The following is a 21556-nucleotide window of genomic DNA, read 5'->3' as shown; positions in this document are numbered from 1 at the left end:
GAGTCTAGCTTGCATCCATTACATTCTTCCAGAATAAACCATGTAGTTGGCATGGACAAGGGCTTATTGGAGGAACATGATGGAGTCTGTTCAAAGGAGGGGTATACTGTGGCACACAGATGCTTCTCTAGTTTGGTGCTTTTGCGAGCTGCCTTCCATTGGTGCAGTGGTCGTTTGTAAGAACAGAAAGTGGGATCTATTGAAGAGGTGATGGCAGGGTGGTTTGCTGTTCTATCTGTTTGGGAGTACATAAACACAGATATGAAGCATGCAAATTTGCAAAATGAGCCACTGTGCAAATTCCTTAGATTAGCGGTTGGTTAACTGCATACGTAGACAAAGGCATGCAAGTGAATTTACTATGTGGACTTGTCATTTTGGATGACCTCTGTGTAGAGTTACTGTTGCTTTCCGGGCTTCAGTTTTCTGAACCTTGTGGATTACGCACATTATGGACATTCATCCTATTTGTATTACATGTAAAAACCGCAACGGAGATCAAGCGTCTCTATGTGAGAATGTCTGCCCAGCTCAGCTCCATCTTGTTATTCTTGGCATTGCGTTGCTCATCGTTTTTTACTTTGACTATCCAAATCCGTTTTTCTCCAAGAGATGTAAAGTGTTCCAAGGAGAAGTGAAGAGAAACTTCATCGATAAGAATATTCTTAAGATAGCAATACAATGAACTTTTTATGTGGTTTAATTTGTCATCGAAAGCAGTCGTCATCATCATCATCACTGTGATTCATTTGGTGCTTCAATTTTTCTGTGACCAAGAACTTTGTCTGTTTATTGGTCTAAGTGGGCATGTCTGTGTTATCCACTGAGTGCCATCACTACTTCTTCCTGAGCCAGCTTTGTCTTAACCATCCTGGCCATGCAAATCACATCACAGAAACCTTCCTACAGATTACTGGGGCAACTCCTCTGTGGGGTCTCTCCAGTACCATTCATACAGCGGCTACAACCCTCTACGACACCCACCAACTTTCATTATTTCCTAGGTGGCCCAAAGGGTTTCTGCTGAAGCATTATCATCAGTAATGGATGGACACATTGATGCAGAGAGCAGTGGTGCTTCGTCAGCAAGTTGTAAAAAATCTGCAGGGCATAAAGAAAGTGTGTGCAATATAATTCAGTTCTATATGTCTCATAAGCAAACCTTTTCACCTCATCTGAAATCAGTGCCTCTTAAAACAACTTTACTTTGGATCCCTTGGGGTACTACAGCAAACAATGGAGCATGGTACGAAGCACGTAACACAATTGTGGCTGGGCCGTAGTTGCACCACACCTTCAAACTATTAATTAATTTTCTTCCGCACTGGATCTTGCATAGATGGACAGGGAACACAGGCGGGCACTGACAGGGACGGTGAAATCTAGAGGAGTAGGGATACGAAGAGTATCCTACTATAACCCATTAAGTAACCTTTACATCCTTTGTGTAATCGCAGAGATGTTCAGGACCAACCACAGATTCATACCGAAGGTTACTAAAGATTTCAATTAGAGTATACCCGTCACTCTACAATATTTTCTCCTGAATCCAGCAACTCAAGCAGAAATGTCACTTCAATCATGGGAAATTAAGTGTTGTCCAATTATCTACCTGGTCAAAACCAAGTGTAAGTTAAAAAATCCAACCTTTGTCAAAACGGGGCAAACTAGATGGACCCGGAACTGCTTTTTCTTCCGGTATGTTAAAGTTAATCAGTCACTGCATGGTGCCACGAACACACACTTCACAGAGGCATCACAGCAACAGCAGTCGTCTATGAATACGTTCCACTGTAGGATATTTGCAGAGCACCAATCTAGAAGCGGTACCAAGCACTGCTGCCTGGATATGTAAACCGGGATTGAAATAAGAGTGGGTCAAGGCCTTATGTGAGCGAAACCCCCTACCCTCTCCTTTATGCTCATATTGCTTAAGGTGAATGGACTTGTAAATAAACACTGCTATATTGCCATGCATGCATGCATGTTAATACTGAGAAAAGTCTGACAGGAAAACTAGAAGAGGGAAAAATTTACACAATTAAAGGTGCATGCAAACTAAAAGAGAAATAAAGAGCGGGGAGAATGATAGACTCATTAATTTCCATACATTTTCACTTCACATCCCCTCCATAAATTACCTTCTTCGAGTTCAAAGGTTACGATGGCCACACCAGCATATTCAGTAGGATAAAGTAATTCTAGCACTTCCCCTCCTCCGTTTCTTGGCCTAAGAAAATGGATGAGTAGCTTGTCATGCATCCGATCATCTGACATGATGCTTGGAACTTTGTGAACCTGGACCTTTCTGTAATCCCTCGTCATCCTGGGGAAAAGTAGGGAGCAATCTGGGCTGCTGTTACCTCACCACGCGGGTTCAAGCAAGTCAACAGACTGGAAGACAAATAAAGCAAGGTAAACCACTATGCTCAAAATACACAGTGGCATCAATGCATCAAGAAATGTATTGTTGATCAGCATTCAACATGCCCACACATACCCAATCCTTGCATACAAAATGCATTTGAAATGGGTAAGCATGACTAAGTGGCGCAAAATGCATTGGGTATAGGAATTCTGAAGCTTCATATATGGAGAACATCTATCATATGGTTTTATGATATCTGGAACAAAACGTTTTTGCAATGTGAAAATAAACCTGTGTGATATGGCTTGATGCCGGAAACAAACTTTACAAAAGGATGAAATAAGAAAATATGGAGTAATAATAACAAACAACATACTGAAATGTTAACCTGAAATTTCTTTCATCATAAGAAAAGTGGCATTCTACAATAGGTGTTCTCAGTTACTCCAATATAAAATATACAGGTTCACAAGTTTTGTATGAGGCTTAGTGTCAAGGTCTACCGCGTGAACCCATGGGAACACTGAAATCATAAATTACATAGCAACTAATCATAAGAAAGTAACTCTAAAATCAGGAGTGTTTTATCAGACCCCAGTGGATCATTGTGGTGTAGTAGCAATATGATCGGATTTTACGGATTTTAGGTGTAACCTCACTTGCTCCGTGTAGATGGAAAAATATGCGTAAGCTTCATAAAAGTCTGAATGCCACAGAATAGAGAAGAAGCTAAAACTTCAGAAAAATCACACACACACACACACAAGGCAATAATTACAATATGTAGCACATAAATACAGACCACTCGCTTCTCTTTGGGTTGAGTGACAGAGGCAGAGCCCTGCAGGCCCTTCCAGACCACAAAGTAGCAGAGTATGTCACTCATGTGGAGGAGAAACGTCACTGAGGACTAGAGAGAACTACAGTCCATCTCCTTACTTCGACACTGGAACACGGAACATGGCCATGTGGAATGATATCACCAAAAGGGTCAATGCGCTGGAGGTGGAGGTTCACATGGGGGTTGAGAGGAGGCATGTGAAGGATAAGTCTACCAAGACAGAGGTAAAAAAGACTGTGCCCGGAGTTAAACCCAGATCACATCTCCATCTCAACCCCATGAACAAGTGTAATTTCTCCACCATACATCCTGACCCGTGGCATGGTCTGCCTGTTCCAGATCCACACATTTCCTCCTCCACCTAGGCAAAACACTCCCCACTAATGTGTTCATATTGGTATATGACAGAGATGCCAGGCATAAGACGTATTGCCAAAAATTAAATCAGATGGCAGAGCAACAGAACCGGAGGACAAAGCTAAGCAATTATCATAAATTGTTGACATATCTACCCCAAGTGCACGCAACAGAAGCATCTCTTGCATGGGTGGCAGGGCCTCCAACATGATTGGCACAACACCCTATTCTTAATCTGCTGCCAGATGTGTGTCCAAAAGCACACAAGAGAAAATGGCAACTGATATAGTCCAATTCGATCACCACCACTATATCAATAGACAACAGTCTGTCAATACACCACAGACTACATATATTTCATTGATACATCCTCGCTGGCACACATATTCATTATGTCACTGTCACCAGTGCAGAGCCTGTATTTCAAGCCACTCGGCCACCTGCCACCACCTCTAGTGATGTTTGCATGCCTGCAGTCATGTGGACTGGCAGCTCACAGCAAATGGATGACAAACCTCGTTCTGAACCAGTACTCATCAATGCAAGTCCTCCTCTGTACAATGTGTAGAAATACTCAGCCAAAATATGTTTTTTGTTTGCCTCTGTGCAAAAAAGTTATTTCTGCAATTCACGGGATTGTTGTGTCAACAAGTTGAATATTAACTGTCTCAACACATCACACATACCCATGACATCTGCAACGTGGTTATCATGAACCCTTGGGATGGAGCAAAAACTGTGTGCCTAACAGCTTCTCCACAAAGTATAGGTGACGCTATATCTACATATAGGGTATGTTGAGGATGACTGAGCACTATCTCCAAATATGCCACAATAGCACAGCCTGTGGATGGATGAGTGGCAAAGATGGCTAAACCTCAACTGCCAGCATGTTTGTGACATCAACATCAACTTTGTGCTGACTACTACAAATAAATGCCAAACGAGAACCTATAAACAAAAGTGCAATGGCTACTCGGAAGCTGAACAATGGCCCCACAGTGTCACTTTCTAGCACCTTCAGCACAACTCTGGGATCGAAGTATGTTTGACCAAAGAACTGAAAGTACTATCCTGGTGATGTGTCCCTTTTCAAAGCTGCAGCTGTCCAAGGGGTCAAAACAGTACACTGAAACTATCAGCCCACTCTAGGGGACCCTCTGCAAGCACTACCTCATCCCCCTGTCAGCCGTAAGTCAGGTACGTACCAGATGAACCCAACGTACCACCAATTCCTCACTGCTACTTGTGTGAACCTACAATGATCATGCTTTTGGAATGCTAAGCTAACTTCTAAGGCTATATTCACATAAGAAGCACTCATGGCACTAACAGTTGTCAACACACCTTACTGTCTGATGCAGCAGAGTCAATTCTATGCTCCAGGTACCCACAACACAAATGTAGCCCACATTCTGCCAATCGATCACGTGTACGTCGCAGTCACTATGCATCACCGACCTAATAGGAGTCAGTAGACTAATGTGAGTTGTTCCTTCTTCCATAGGATTTGGAAACTTCGAATTTGTCTATTATGCTGTTCCTTCGAATAATTGTGGGTGGAGTGCAATTCCAATAAAGAACCCACATCCGCCTTCAGGCTGGCATCTCAGCAGCCACCTTAATCGCAGAGGATAAAACACACAATGACATAAACCATAATAATGCTGCAAGTCACAAGTTTCCCTTGTATGGCAATCTTTCAGATTGCAAGTCTCCAGCCTCAAGGATCAAGGCCATGGACGTATGTCCCAGCTACACAGGATTTATTGGTCCCCACCAAATATCCTGTAGATGCCCCAGTTGAGTACCCACCTAGTCTTGTCTCCACTGCCACAACAAATGCATAACCCAGGACCGCAATGGTTCTCTCTCTCAATGCTACTGCAGTCTCCATTTCGCAAGCTCCCAGTATTTAGGCACTCCACATGGTCAACAAGGAGGCCAAGTGAAACAGTCATACGCCAGGGATTATCTTGGGAGTTTTCTGAACAGCTAAACTCCATGCATTGTGGACTCAATCACATGGAGGGCTCCATGAGCTCCATAAAGAACTGCCTGCAGGACCAAACCCGGCTGCTGGAGACATAACCAGAGCCTGAAGCATATCCACCATATGCTCTGAACATCTTCTAGTTCCACCAGGTACATTTCTATAAGGTAAGACCGGACAATGTGAGGTGGCACAATGATGTCCTGCACCTCATAAAGACCTTTGCATTGAGGGGCCAAGTTAATTCTGCAGACCCTAGTCATGCCCTTGGAATATCTGGTTAAGAAATAAGCTACTTATCTGTAATTGCAGTTCTCCAGCATTGGTATTGTTCTTGGATTCACATGCTTGGGTCATTCCATTTCACATCAGGAACCTCCAGTTACAATTATAGCAGTATAAAATATCAACAGGCCACAGGAACAAGATTTAAAAACATTAGATCAGTGGCCTATTCACCTACATAGAAATGACCAGATCTTCAGCCACTGAGGTGCAGGTTCTCTGCATCCTATTCTCCCCAGAGGCAACACTTCATATTTCAGAGCATTTGAATGAGCAGGCATAATTAAACTGCGAGCTTCAAAACAGGAGGAAGATAAGGCCCCATGTGAATCCACGAAAGATACCAATGCTCGAAATGAAAAATGTCCTAGCTATCATAACAGAAAGTTTCAATTCAATTAAGAACACAAAGCTCAGGATTATGCTTTCCTTTCGTCACTTTATTTCAACAGCAGCCATTTTAAAACACCAATAATACATTTTATTTACCCCAAACCATTAAGAACAAGCATTGGCATAGCCAATAGGTCTCGCCTTTGGGACATTATAAGTGTTTAGTCATGCAACAGTTGATGTTGCACCAAGGATATTGTGCTGCATAATTACATACTTCTAAGATCCCAAAGGCGAGACCTATTGGCTATGCCAATGCTTGTTTCTATCTTTGCACACGCCACACTGCTCTTTCAGTTCTCCTAAAGGAAAGAGCCTTTTTACCTAAATGTCAAAAGTCAAAGGTCAGTGGAAGCCGGTATGAAGACAGCATACCTATGTCGCACCATAGGTGACCCAAACAATAACTTCAGCAACTCAAATGACGTCACAGCACATGGCTCATGCGTCGGCCGTGACAGTGAGTTCCACGCTGCACTGCCCACTGGTGCGTGTGAAAAGAGCCTCCCACGTGAGGACGCAGCATATTAGATTTAATGTTTGGAGGATACAGGCGCGCAATCTTCGCGTAGGGCTCTATTAATGTAAAATATGCTTCATAACGAAAACCTGTCAGGGAGAAGCCCTCACGCCAGCCAAATTCAATTAGACAGTTAATTTAGCTTTAAAATTGAAAACACTACCTCCGCACTGGGATGAAAAAAAACACTTTGATAGGCGTAATGTATTTGCTATTAAGGCGCTCTGAGAGCCCATTCGGCGGCAAGGAAAGTGGGGGAGGGAGGCAGGGGTGGGGGAAATGACTCCCGCAAATGTGTTTAAAAGCTGAAAGTATATATTAACAAGGAGCTTCAAAGATGCATGAAGAAAAGCATACAGGAAGCTTGGTCAGTGCGGCGCAAGGACACTTATGATGACCGGCTTCCTGGGCAGCCAGGGGTTGCTGGACGCGCCACCAGTAAAGCATCCAGTCCCCGCGTGCACATCTTAGGTCTCACCGTGCTCCGCGGGACCAGCTGTCAGTGATGGGCCCCCGCTGGCGCGACCCGCTCTCACCTGACAGGTGCGCCCCGGGGGTTCTTGCGCACACCGCTCTCGCCGCTGCTCGTGCTGCTCCCGCTGTTGCTGCTGGAGTTGCTGGTCTCGCGCTGCTGTCCTGGGCTGACCCCTCCGCAGCCGCAGCGCCCGCTTGGGGCACGTGCTCGCGCTCCCTTCCCACGAGACGGAGGGGGGTAAACTGGGAGGGTAGTGCTGGCGACATCGACGAGGGACCAAATCATTGATGCGACGACGCCCTCAGCTCGCGGGCCATTTCACAGCGCAGTTTCATATCCCGTACACAATAAAACCGATAATACGGAGTCAAATCAAAATTATAATGGTATTTTTATTTTACATATAATTTAGTAGGAGTATTCCTAAGCGTTCAATACTGTAAAATATATTGAAGCACTTTTCTTCATGCGATGCTTGAGTAGAATACATAATCACCATTTAGTTAATAATTATATTACAAGCAAAGGTGTAATATTAAAGGAGATGTGTTCAACTGCATTGGAGTTATGAAGACCGCTGCCTCTTCCAAGATGGCCGCTAAATTGTGTGGCTTCCTGCGCAGGCCCTGCAGCGCCCGGAGCGGAGGGGAGCAGCGGGTTCACCTTCTCTGTCTGGCTCACCTCACACGCAGTTCAAGCACGGGCAGGGGCTTGGGATGCTCGGCTGTCTGCATGCTTCTTCCAGGCTCCAGAGCGGTCCCCGCGGGGGAGCCGAGCCTGCTCGCATGCAGAGCCGTCTGAACACTGTCACTCTCACGTCGCAGCCTGAACATACAGTCCAGGGGCTTAGCCCCCTCTGGATCTGCAAACACACCATGCATTTGGGATTCACTGTGACAATTTATTCATCCGACAGTGGGAACTCGATATTGCCCATAAGGGGGCGCAGTGGCATTGGGCGGGTGCGGAGCTAAGGCTCTGGTGCCAGGCAGGAGGCAGCTGATCCAGAGGAATGATTCTGGCTAAAACCCATCAAGCATTGCATAGGCTCACGCCTAAACAGCGGACACGTCAAAACAGCGAGATGGGAAGCAGGAGTCTGTAAGCCCAGTCCTTTTCACACTGGGGGCGTGTTTTTCTTTGTCCCCTCTTCTCCATTGGCTGGAATGTAAACAACGGGCGTGTTTTTGACTGTTGATTTACATTCCAGCCAATGGAGAAGAGGAAAGAAAGAAAGTAAAAAACACGCCCCAATCCGAAAAAGACGGGGCTTAGATCGAAAAAATAACGTCACTGGGACCTCTTCTCCAATGGCTGGCCACCGTTTAGGAGGCCAGCCAATGGAGAAGAAGGGCGGGGCTTAACCTCGCTACTCCAAGTCATTAAATCTCGTCGGCGAGACTGCGCATGTGCGCAGCCTACGCTAGCCGAGACCTAAAAAGGAAAAACGCCAGTCCAGTCAATCAGCAAGCAATGCATCGCCTCATTGTCTCTTATTGACCTCCTGTCTCCTCTGTTTTCGCTGCTCCAGCCTTGGCCAGATGGCGGCACTTTTGTTCCGCGTGTGAGGAGAAGACCCTAGAGAGAACCTGGATTCCCAGGCGTAAGATAGAGAAGAGTGACACACGATATAATTACAGCCAGAAGCGACCTCGTGAAATACGAAGGAAACACAAAGTGGGCACAACAGGCGGGTTTTAGTCCCCGGAGGTACCCTCGGTTGGAGTACCCATATGAGTCTGCAGTCCCTGTACTACGGGGGATCTGTGAGTGCTTCTGCACCCTGTATTTGTGCCCTTTGTCCTGAGGAAGCCCATAGAAATTGGTTCATACTCCAATATTAGCGCCTTTAAAAATAATTTGTGTGGGTGTAGTGTAGTTCCTATATTCCCAATAGGCTCTGCGCATTGGAATAATATAAACAGCAGTGTAGACGTAGGACTGAGGACGACTAGGTCTCTACTGACTATATTAGACTTAATTAGTTTTGCCAGCTAGCTCAGAGGTCACTAGAAACTTTCTCGAATAAACAAGGAGGAGTTTAACTTCCCTGGATAGACAAGAAGGGATTAGCTTCTGACAACCATAAACATGACAACTTTGCTCCCTCAGAATAAGAGTGTATCTCTAGAGTCGTGTGAAAACAATAGACAGCTATTTCGCTCAGTCAATCGTGCATACTTAGTTTCACCAGAGTGCAGAGAAATAGAGAGACGGGCGTTTTCAATAAAAGATGTTATTTATTGAGCAGTCTTCTTTCTCATGCAAGAGAAATGAATTGCCACAATTGCAATACTTGTCATAAAGTAAAGTGCGTACAGTAAAAGGAGTATTATGAAATAATACTGTAAAAGCATTGATATGGTTTCTTAGCCATATGATACTTTAAAATGGATAAAATATATACATACACATATACATTGACTAACGTACTCAACTGGTGCTTCTAAATACGCCTACCCCGGTGTACCTGACCTAAGCCTAATACGTGGGAAGGAGTAAGTAAGTAGCAGTTTAAGTTAAGTTGGTTTTGCCAAGAATCTGAGTCAAGAATTCTCTTAAGGGTTTAGTCGGCTCCGTACCTGGGTAATAGAAAGCAGGAGGTCTGGTATCTCTCTCTCAGTACTCGTTATCCCAGCAACCCGCAAGGGTGGCTGAAAACACCGGAGCTGGATTTTCTCGGCTGGAGAAAAAGACAGCGTCTTTCTCAGTGCGTCAAAAGGGAGGGGCGGCGTCCGTGGGCTCTCGCATCAGCTGGGCTCTCGGGCAAGTAGATAGCCGCTCTGCTCCAAACCACCGTGTGTTTGCTTAAGGCAACATTGGTATATTTATACCTGAAAGGTGCCGGGTTTGACGTAAGGTTGGACATAAGACGTCAATAAAGATGTCACTAAGAACTGGCCGTTCTTTCAGTGTTCGCAGGAGTTCTAGGACAAATCAAAACAGAAGCATGGGGATTTCCCAGGTTGCTGGAGGTTTGTTTTGTTTAAAGAACTCGTTGTACTCTCTAGGAGCCTGGGGAAGTAGCCTTGCTTAATTTGGACTGCATGGGCTACGACTAAATATGGATATGATTCTTATGCCTTTATAAGGATATTATTTATTATAACCGCATAAGGCATAAATCAGGAATATCGAATTAGGGTCCTAGATAGAAATACAACACCCACTCCACGATCTAATGTCCCTCATTACTAAAACTAAGCAATAGTAAACATATAATGGTGCATGTGTTTTCCAACCCACCCCAAAATACATAATTCGCATTTGAAATGGTATATGGTAAATACACGAAAATGAGTATTGGTACTGTACGCTTTTCAAGCAGAGGTATCATTCAGTTAAAAATGCATATATATATCAGCTGAATGAATTGCGAAAATTACACATGAAATGGCTCTTAATACAGAAGAGAAGGTCGAGACCATTCCATCACATAATAATACAAATGCTGTACATGTGCTAGAGGCTGAGGTAAAATATTGTCTCTAGAGTTCCTAAAATAGAAGCTCTGTTCTCTAAGAATAGTTCTACTTTAAGCAGAGTACGCTGTGCCAGCAAAAGGTAAATATTTTGGAAGTGAAAAAAAAAAAAATCGTTTTCAGGGGAAAGGCCGAATTCAGAGTTCAGGGAACACTGTGTGCTTGTTGCTTAAAAGTTATTCTTTCTGATCAGGGGAGAACATCATTTCAGACAGACTTGCAAAAACTTGGTCTACAGCATCAGGTGAAAGTTCGACCAAGTTTGAAAATGCTGTAACAGTGCAGTCGTGAGAATTATTGCTATCATCGATGTCAGGATCAGCAATGCTCACTGAAGGTTGTACCTGTGTGATGCTGCTCTCATCTCGTACTCCACTGCCACATACTCGTAGTGGTGAAGTCTCAACGAATGCCCTCATCAGAATGGGTAGCCGCTGGGGACAACACCATGCACGAGTCGTTACAGGACCTAGCAAGGTATCTGTATCCATTGGTACTGCAGATGGTAGTGTAAGACAGACGTCCAACACGCATTCTTCTCCGCATAGCATACATCGAAGCACAGGTAAGATGCAATTTTGCCAGATAGGTCTGAATGAAAGAAACCAGGTCATATTCAGATCTCTTAGCCGGGCTATTCCGAGGACTTTAGTTATGCGGTCCCGATAGCGTATAGCTAGGATTGTTTCTTCCATCGTTGCTGGAGTCTTTCTTGGCATGCCATATCGGAGCAGAAGAATCAAAAATAAAATTCCTGCTACGAGTCCCAAAAGTAGAGGTAGGCCGCCAAAGACAGAATGGACAAAATTGGGAAAGATGCCCAGAACTGTTTCAAATGGTGTTAACAGTCCCCAAAAACTTGTCTTAAATACATGTGCGATGCCACTGGTATCTGACATGTTTAGGATTTGGCTCAACATTTCTACGAAATGCACGGGGCAATTTGTTGATAAAAGGGAATGTATCTCTGCCGTTGTTCTTGCGACTTGCAGATCATACGTTTCTTTAGACGAGGTCAAAGGCACAGTTGTCTGTAAAAGAATAGACTTCATTCTGCTTAAAGTATCAATTCGAATAGAAGAGATATTCAAACGAGGCCATATTGCCGCCTCCATATCTGAATTGCTTTTTGGATACAATACTTGCATACAGCAAGTGACCATGGAACTAACGCTAACGAGATAGGCTTTCCCTAGCACCATGCCACAACAGCTGTGGTCATTTATTAGAATTTAGCTCCTGTTAGAAAGTTGTCTAAAGAATGGCTCTATCTGTGTTGCTGGAGTGCCGTGCAGGTGACATGAAAGGTTATTCGAAGACCCTTCGCAGGCTCCATGCAAGTTAATACCTTGACACAGAAGTGTACCGCTTAGTGATCTTTTACAATTTTTACCACTAAGAAATACATTATTTTTCTTTTCACTGTAACATGTGTGCGTGTAAGGTAAATTCCATGTTGACTTGATGTACCCTTTACCCAACCTTTCATACTGGCCTGCTGGTATATATTCTTTTCAGTCCCTTGCTCATTGCACCATCAGGATTCAAGCAAGCCGGGCCGACGACGCCTGAAATGGCAGAAACCGGTCCCCGGAAGCTTGTTTCCTTCCCAGTATAAGAATTGGCTTGGTAGTTTGGTTTGCCCTGTTCCCATCATGCACTGGGACAGGAACAGACTAATTTGCATATAGCCAAGTTCTGAGCTGGGATGGTGCAGTGAGCTAAAAAACGGTGATGGATCAAGCCCTGATCTTTGGACTGGGTAAGAGTGGTCTGCTTAATTCAGGCACTCTGTTCATCACCACCCCCTTTTCTGAATCATTTTGTCCACCATAAGCGTGGAAGGGTATACTCAGATGTGAGTCCCTTGCTCATTGCACCATCAGGATTCAAGCAAGCCGGGCCGACGACGCCTGAAATGGCAGAAACCGGTCCCCGGAAGCTTGTTTCCTTCCCAGTATAAGAATTGGCTTGGTAGTTTGGTTTGCCCTGTTCCCATCATGCACTGGGACAGGAACAGACTAATTTGCATATAGCCAAGTTCTGAGCTGGGATGGTGCAGTGAGCTAAAAAACGGTGATGGATCAAGCCCTGATCTTTGGACTGGGTAAGAGTGGTCTGCTTAATTCAGGCACTCTGTTCATCACCACCCCCTTTTCTGAATCATTTTGTCCACCATAAGCGTGGAAGGGTATACTCAGATGTGAGTCCCTTGCTCATTGCACCATCAGGATTCAAGCAAGCCGGGCCGACGACGCCTGAAATGGCAGAAACCGGTCCCCGGAAGCTTGTTTCCTTCCCAGTATAAGAATTGGCTTGGTAGTTTGGTTTGCCCTGTTCCCATCATGCACTGGGACAGGAACAGACTAATTTGCATATAGCCAAGTTCTGAGCTGGGATGGTGCAGTGAGCTAAAAAACGGTGATGGATCAAGCCCTGATCTTTGGACTGGGTAAGAGTGGTCTGCTTAATTCAGGCACTCTGTTCATCACCACCCCCTTTTCTGAATCATTTTGTCCACCATAAGCGTGGAAGGGTATACTCAGATGTGAGTCCCTTGCTCATTGCACCATCAGGATTCAAGCAAGCCGGGCCGACGACGCCTGAAATGGCAGAAACCGGTCCCCGGAAGCTTGTTTCCTTCCCAGTATAAGAATTGGCTTGGTAGTTTGGTTTGCCCTGTTCCCATCATGCACTGGGACAGGAACAGACTAATTTGCATATAGCCAAGTTCTGAGCTGGGATGGTGCAGTGAGCTAAAAAACGGTGATGGATCAAGCCCTGATCTTTGGACTGGGTAAGAGTGGTCTGCTTAATTCAGGCACTCTGTTCATCACCACCCCCTTTTCTGAATCGGTATATATTCTTGGCAGTATTTAAATTGGAAAGTTGTAATTGGAATTGTGGTTATTCCGTGTATTATCCATTCAATGACAGGTCTTTCTGACATTGTCAATGGTAATCTCTCAAGTTTTTCAATGCTCAGAATCGTATAGTCTGCTCCTTTTTGTGCCAAACTGATTTGTTTATCAGTAAGGTTAAAGATAGAAAATAATGTTACGTTGATTAAACGCCATGGTACGTAGCCTGAACGCAGGTTTTGCAACGTCCAGCCAAGCTGTACAATAGAACGTAATTGGGACTGACCATGTTGTAACATTAGTAAGTCTTGCTCTATTATATCAATAGCAGATGATACAATACTGTCCAGTGAATATATTCTGGAGGACAGAGTCGTTAACCCATTGTCCACAACAGAAAGTGATTTTTCCAAATTAATACGATCAATTTCTCATATTTTTTCTGCTGTTTCAATTTGCATTACTTTCCAAGCTTCGTTGTACGCAGCGTATACCGGCCGCTATGAAACGTTTTTGACGCTGTTTGCGTGGTCCCAATATGAAATCACGCAAGTCAGCACCGTCTTTAAGTAAAGTCAAGTGTTGCTTAATTTCAGCCAGTGTGGATTTCTGGAGCCATTCGATGCATAGTTTCCCTACACTGTATGTTGTAACTATCCCTGGATGTTGTCTCTGGGAGTATCTTGGGTCTGGCCTGTTCATTTTGAACCCCTGTGTTTTGTTCAGGAATCTATCTTGACAGTTATTTGTGTCTGTGGGCCAGATCAACCATTTTTTCCAATCAGGATGTGTTCTGTTTTGGTGTAAAATATGGGATACGTCTATCCCCATATGAGTAGCGCTATTACTATCAGGTATGGGCTTTGGAATAGACGGTTTGTTTAAGTCCTTAATTTTGGCTAGGCCAAGACAGGTAGTCTGTTGAATGGTGTCATACAAGAACATTAATTGTTCTGGGATCATGCAGGCTCTAAATAATGCTTCTAGACCTTGGACCTGACATTCTTTTGTACCCCAGATGGTTTTTGTTTCAATGTTGTTTTTCCAGAATTCAAAACCAAATGTAATCATTTTTTTTATAAAATGTTTCAGAATAGACCAATTTAGTTTTTGTCAGCATTGTTTTCATTCCTGTCTTATTTAACATTTTTTTTAAAAACGTTTCTGCATCACTTGTGTTAAACCCTGAGCAGTATGGGAATTTCTCATATAATGTTTTAGAGCTGCTTTTAGGCGGTGTTGCACAATGTTCTCATTGGTTATAATTAAAAACATTTCTAGGTTGAGCAGATTTATGCAAATAGTGATGACCAAAATGATTGTAGCAGAACATTTTGTTCATAATTTGATGAACCCCGTAAATAATCATGTTCTGTGAATTTGGCTAACATTACTAAATCTGACATCATGTTATTAATATTTTCAAAGTCCCAATCATCAGAGAAAGTACTTGGTTTTACAAAGTCACTTAATGAAACTTTAAACTGGTGTGGATATTTCAAGAGCTCAATCGGGACATAAATTTCATAATCTGTTTTGTCCCATGCAACCCCGCCGGGTATTGGATTGGCTGTGACGTTCACGGATGATGGTTCTCTTTTCTCGATGTGAGATAACTTGTGAGGCTTTAGGACCAAGTTGATGTTCTGACTTGCTGTGTCCATTGTACTGTATTTTCCTTCAATGAATTTTCCCAAACAAAGAACCATGATGAGCCAAAGCAGGAGGAAAAGTACACCTAACACAATCCAAAATTCAATCTATGGAGAAATCAGATAGGTTTCTTTGAGTTGATGAAAGAGTTCAGTTACTTTGTCTTTGAAAGTTTTGGTTGCTGGCGCTTCTTCAGGTTCGCTTGGATCTTCAGAAAAGTAATCGAAATTGATGAAGTAGCCAGATGCAGTTCTGTCAATTGTTGGAATTGTTTCCGAATTTTCATTTGCTTTTGGATTTTTCTTTGTTTCATTAGCATAGTCTGAGGCTACATCGTTGTAGACTGGTGTTTCTTGACAAACTGTTGCAATTTGGGTTTCAAGAGGCACAAGTTCCATGGCATTGTTGCATAGTCCTTTTTTATTCACTGCAGGTTTATCAAATGTGATTAGTCTCTCAGTTTGGACCTCTTGTACGGTAGCAAATTTTGGTACTCTGCTATTTCTTGGGAGTCCACTGGGCCTACTACTTATTATTGGCCACATGATTGTGGTTTTACCAGGTCGACGGATACAACTCGGTTCTCCTTTTTACCAGCAAGGGGCGGTAGTACAACTGATCTTGTTCCGCTGACAGCTAAGACAGGTACTGCTTTTCTGTAATAAGGCCCAAATTCCTTCTTACCGCGATCTTCTCTCTGACCAGATCCCCAATCTTTGGAATCCAGACAGGTCTTGCTGGGACAGGTGGTTTTTCTTCAGTGGCTGTTGGCTGTTGCTTTACCTTCATGTTGCTCAGGTTCCTTCTTGTTTCATTTAAGTCCTGTAAAACAGCCAAACGGTCTTTGATATCAAAGCATTTTTCTTCTACCACTGAAGTGTGACTATCAAGGTCCTGAATGTACATTCTAGTACCGAACAAAAGTTCGTACGGACTGAGACCTTTTAGAGAATTTCTTGGCAGATTATTAAGACTACGTTGGACACTTGTTAAATGTTGGACCCACCCAGCACCCGAACCTAATACCCTCGCCGTTATAGATTGCTTTATGTCCCGGTTTTTTCTTTCCGCTACCGCATTTCCCTCAGGATGGAAGGGACAAGAGTACCGCAATGCAATGCCCATGCTGGTCATGGCCTCCTTGTAAGCCCTAGAGCTAAACGCAGGACCCTGGTCAGAATGTAGCATGCCAATTGCGTATATGACGATAAAGACTCGCAAATCATTTATAACAGTTCTGGCGTCAGCCGAGCGCTGGTGTCTACATTTTAAGTGAATCTAGTCTTAAACATTAATGGGATGCATTTTCTCCTGCTGGATTTCTGCGTATAGATGGCCTTATGCTTTCTAATAACGGGATCCTGGCACTAGTCTGGTCCGGTTCACGACTGCGATCTCTGTTGCAGTTTGGACAGCTCTTTGCAAATTTGTAATGTTGCAGGCTCATCCCCGGCCACCAGTATTCTGATTGTAATTCTTTTAGAGATTTTACTATCTCTTGGTGCCTTAGACCCAATCCCATGTGCGCGTCTGCTATTAAGAAGACTCTCTTGTTCGTGTTTGGAATTACTCTATCCCCCACTCCAGGTATTTGAGCAAAAGGAACGGAGTTTGCATCAATTATGTATGTATAACTGAGTGGATAGTTCAGAGGTAATGCTGCATAGTCGCCTTTTAAAGACGCTTTTACCGCCAGCATTGTTTCTCCGTCTATGTATTTTTCTGAACGCTTTTTTGTGGCTACGGAAGCCAGTTGAGCTGCTTCCGCTGTGGCTCTGCGAGCCAATGAATTCCCTGCAACGTGAACGCCATCACGTTGATGACTCAGTGTATGTATCACGTGAGTCTTTTGTAGTTCTTTCTGCAAAAGAACTACCTGTTCCCAAAGCTTTTTATGCTTTATTGTGGCACCCGTGTCATCTTTGTAATCATTTTGAACCCAGTTCTGCAAGTCATTTTTGTAAGATTTGACGCAGTAATGCGAATCGCACACTATTAGTGTGGGGAATTCGCGATTGGCATTTTCAAGCGCCATCTTTAAAGATCTTATTTCAGCTCGCTGAGTTGAACAGTTTTTGAGTGATTCAGTTTTGGTCATAATTGGTCTGAATTTACCAAAGCGCCAGCGACCTTTAACAATCGCGCACGCTGCGTTGTAGGATTTCTTCTCTACATCGAAGTGTTGTGAAAATCTATCCATGTAGATTACACATGTGTATTGTTCGAGAGGCAGAATTTCGATTGGCAGAGGATATTCTTCTTCATACTCTAGATTTTCTAGTTTTTTCATTTTCGGGTCAAAATAGTATTTCACGTCTTCTGCAGCAAGAGAATTTTTCCATTGTATCCATTTTGGATCTAATGCCACAGCAGTCATATTGCGTGGGCTTGTTAATGCCTCAAGGGCTGATTCTGCTGTTAAAACAGTTATCCTTCTGCCTTGGGCTTGGGCTCTTTCTTTTGCTACAGCAGTTTGAACCGCTATTAGAATTTTTTCAGTAGAACTGAATTTCGTTTCAGCTTGTGTGTGCAAGTGTGATTTGTAAGCTATTGGTACCGTTTCTCCCTCATTAGAGGTCAGGTACGTGAATCCGCATCTTCCTGGGATGACTCGGATTACAAGGTTGCGTGTGTTTTCGCGAATTTGTAATTTAGTTTTAGCTAACATGTCTGTTTGCACTGATCCTAAAATTTCTGTGTGTTTCCGAGTCCAATTGATTGGTTTGAAATCAGGTTTTATTAATTCATAGAGAGGTTTAACCCTCTCTGTATAATTTAGTATGTTTGTTCTTCCGAAATTCAGGAAACCTAGAATTGATTGTAAGTTCTTCAGCGTTTTAGGTGCTTGGAGTACAGCACAATTCTCTAAGAAGTTGTCTGCTAGGCTTTTGCCTTCACTTGATAATTCATATCCTAGAAATAGGACAGTTAGATGGGCAATTCTTGATTTTTTAAAGTTGAATTTGTAACCCTCCGCTGCGAAACCAAGTATTATGGTGTTCACTCTTTTCAAGTGAGTATCCAGGTCATCATCTGTGAGATAGATGTCATCGACATAGGATAATGCTTCATCATCATATATTTGTAGTAACTCTGTTACTCTTGCTGAGAATAATCCTGGGCTATTCTTGAATCCCTGTGGGAGTCGACAGAAGTGTTTTTGCGACCCCATTATTGAGAACGCGGTCAAATATCTGCTCTCAGGTGCAATGTTTTGACAAAAGAATCTATTAGAGATGTCTAATGTCGTTTTATATTTTTTGCGCACGGTGTTATTCATTAGTGCTGCACTGTGTGAGTTTTGTACTGCAAATGATTTGCAACATGAGTTAAGGTGTCTGTAGTCCAAAACTAGACGATATGAATCGTCTGGTTTGGAGACAGGAAACAAAGGATTGTTCATTTGTGAGGTGCATGTTTCAATCACCCCCTGGTATTCAAGTTGATCTAAGATCTCCCTGACTTGCTTTTTAGCTTCGATTTTTAACTGGGTACTGTCTTTGTGCAGTGGGTTGACGTTTTACCTGGATTTTGTGAGGAGGAGAGTCCTCATCCCATCCTACATGATTTTTATATAATGCAGGAGCTTGGGCCACTGCCCATTTTCTTGCTAATGTATATTTTTTATGAATTGGAATATGATTTGAGAAGGCAGGCATAATCATTTCTTCGCCATGAGGGCACTCCCTGACAAACTCTGGTGGCCAGTCTTTCTCAGCTAACAGGATGTCATAGCCTTTTGAAAGGTTATCCCAAAAGAGACCCCTTACTTTCCTGGTCTTGTCCCCCTCTATACGCAGTGTTATTTCGTATATTTTATGGTGTTTGCTAACTCTGGTATCTGCAGTTTCCACCTGAATGTATTCATTCGTGTCCACTGTCGCCAGAAGATTCATCAGGATCTTGCGAGCTATGGTCACTTCTGCTGCGCTGTCTAGCATTGTCTGAGCCCACTCTCCGTTTTTCAGTTGTGTCCTCAGTATCCTCGGCATGTGTAATTATTTTAATACTGGCTACCTTCTTTCTTGGAAATTGTAATTTTTTACTTTGATGAGCAGGTTCTTTTTCTTTGGACTTGACGTGCTCTTCCTTGTGTTCTGACCGTCCTCTTCTTTCCGATTTCTGTGAGGAAGTCTGAAAAGATCGAGAGGGACGTGTATCAATATCTTGATATCCATCAGGTTTTCTCAATTTATTCCTATCTCTAAGGTTGTATCTTTTCTCAGAGGGCTCCCTCTGGGGAGACTTGTGTCCTTGGTCCGGAGATCTTTCTCTCCGTTGAGGAGACCTTCCTCTGGACTGGAATCGTTTTTCCCTTGGGAGTGGATTGTTTGTTTCCATCCCAACTCTTTTTTGGAGTGTTCAGATTATTTTTAATAAAGGTTTTTTCAGGATTTTCAGTAAGTTGGGGTTTACTGGTTTCCCACCCAAACTATCCCTACCTAGTTCTTCATAGGATTTTTCTATGATTCTGGCAAGTTCAAAAGGTTGTTCTGCTATATCTGTTTCTTTCAATTTCTGGCGGATCGCCACAGATGCTGCTTCTCCTTTTATGTTGGCTAATAATATAGCCGAGACCTGCTTGAAGTCTTTCAGTAATTTCATACCCAGAGTTAAAGGAGGCTCTGGACCGTATTCATTTTGAATTTGTCTTAGCACATCTGGTATAACCGCCATGGACGGAACACCATGTGTTTTTGTGTAAATGGAAGCAAAGACTGTGCCCCAAGTGTCACAGTCCTCCACATGTGGTGCGATCCCCATTGGAAGACAGATAGTCAGAATTCTGTGTTTCTCAGTAGGTGTAGTATCAGGAAATACTGCCTCTATTTGAGTGATTTTTTGTGCTAACCAGAATGGAATTTGTTCCCGTTTTGCAGGTGTTTTACCAAGACATGATTGTATGTTCTGTGGTGTAATTTTGTTTGTGTTCCCCTGATGAGGGGTCAGCTGTGGAATGTTAATTGCTGGTTGGACTGTTGAAGTCCGCATTACATATTGGACTAATTGTCTATGTATTTTAATTAACAGTTTTAGCTGAGCTAAAAGTTCCGGGACTGACATTTTGTCAATGTCTGGATGTGGTGTGTAGCTGGCTAGAACCGGCCACGTGGCTCCTGGTCTACCTAGTGGACCAAGCCTGGTGATGTGATTTTTATGTTTTAGGGCGCCTTTAAACCAGAGCAGGTGCTCTTGGTAATTTAATGGGATTTCAACCTCCTCAAAAGGAGTGTATTCATCCGGAGGTTCCTCTATTTTGTAAGAGTAGAATTCTTTTGTTACAGCATTTGCTGCTGGAAAGTGTATCCATGAATAGAATACCTCTGTCTGCCAATATTCATGGGCCTCTACCACGAATATGACTGTACCACCTCGTGATGTCAGTCCGTTTTCTATAAGTTTAATAGTTATAGTTTTTCTTATGTTGACCGGAATGAATATAGCATTCGGGTCATTTTCTTGGAGACTTGTGTCATCCACTAGGAGTCGAGCTGCTAATCTAGCGTCCTCCCTTTCGTCTTCACTTTCCGTCATTTTTTACTGACAGAAAGTTTTTTTGTTGCAGATCAAGTTTCAAGGGAAACAAAGATTAGGTGCACAATATTTTGGAACACTGTATCCTTCAACGTTGACTAAACCAAAAACTATACATAGGAATCTCTTCCTAATAAGGTCCGGCGGATTTTAACCTTTTACCCACTCCAGACGTCTTTTGGAGTATTTACGGGAAAAAGGGTTCCGTGTGAAAAAGCACGACTGAGTTACTCTAGTGTCTTGCGTAGATTATCGCCTTACCAAACGTTGGGCGCCATGTATGTAGTTCCTATATTCCCAATAGGCTCTGCGCATTGGAATAATATAAACAGCAGTGTAGACGTAGGACTGAGGTCGACTAGGTCTCTACTGACTATATTAGACTTAATTAGTTTTGCCAGCTAGCTCAGAGGTCACTAGAAACTTTCTCGAATAAACATGGAGGAATTTAACTTCCCTTGATAGACAAGAAGGGATTAGCTTCTGACAACCATAAACATGACAACTTTGCTCCCTCAGAATAAGAGTGTATATCTAGTCGTGTGAAAACAATACACAGCTATTTCGCTCAGTCAATCGTGCATACTTAGTTTCACCAGAGTGCAGAGAAATAGAGAGACGGGCGTTTTCAATAAAAGGTGTTATTTATTGAGCAGTCTTCTTTCTCATGCAAGAGAAATGAATTGCCACAATTGCAATACTTATAAAGTAAAGTGCGTACAGTAAAAGGAGTATTATGAAATAATACTGTAAAAGCATTGATATGGTTTCTTAGCCCTATGATACTTTAAAA

General features: G+C 43.1%; 1 protein-coding gene across 1 annotated transcript in view; it reads right to left on the bottom strand.

Annotated features, from left to right (window-relative positions):
* Positions 1 to 21556, bottom strand: part of LOC144783820 (uncharacterized) — a 144032-nt gene that overhangs the window by 78836 nt on the left and 43640 nt on the right. Inside the window, exon 2 of the mRNA XM_078662566.1 lies at positions 2142 to 2394. Coding sequence (XP_078518692.1) covers positions 2142 to 2325 — 184 coding nt within the window. The 5' untranslated portion in view covers positions 2326 to 2394. The remainder of the gene's footprint in view (positions 1 to 2141; positions 2395 to 21556) is intronic.

The sequence above is a fragment of the Lissotriton helveticus genome, chromosome 10 (assembly GCF_964261635.1).
Source record: "Lissotriton helveticus chromosome 10, aLisHel1.1, whole genome shotgun sequence".
NCBI lineage: Eukaryota > Metazoa > Chordata > Amphibia > Caudata > Salamandridae > Lissotriton > Lissotriton helveticus.
Note: the sequence above shows the minus strand (reverse complement) of the source record. Positions and strands in the feature narration are given on the sequence as shown.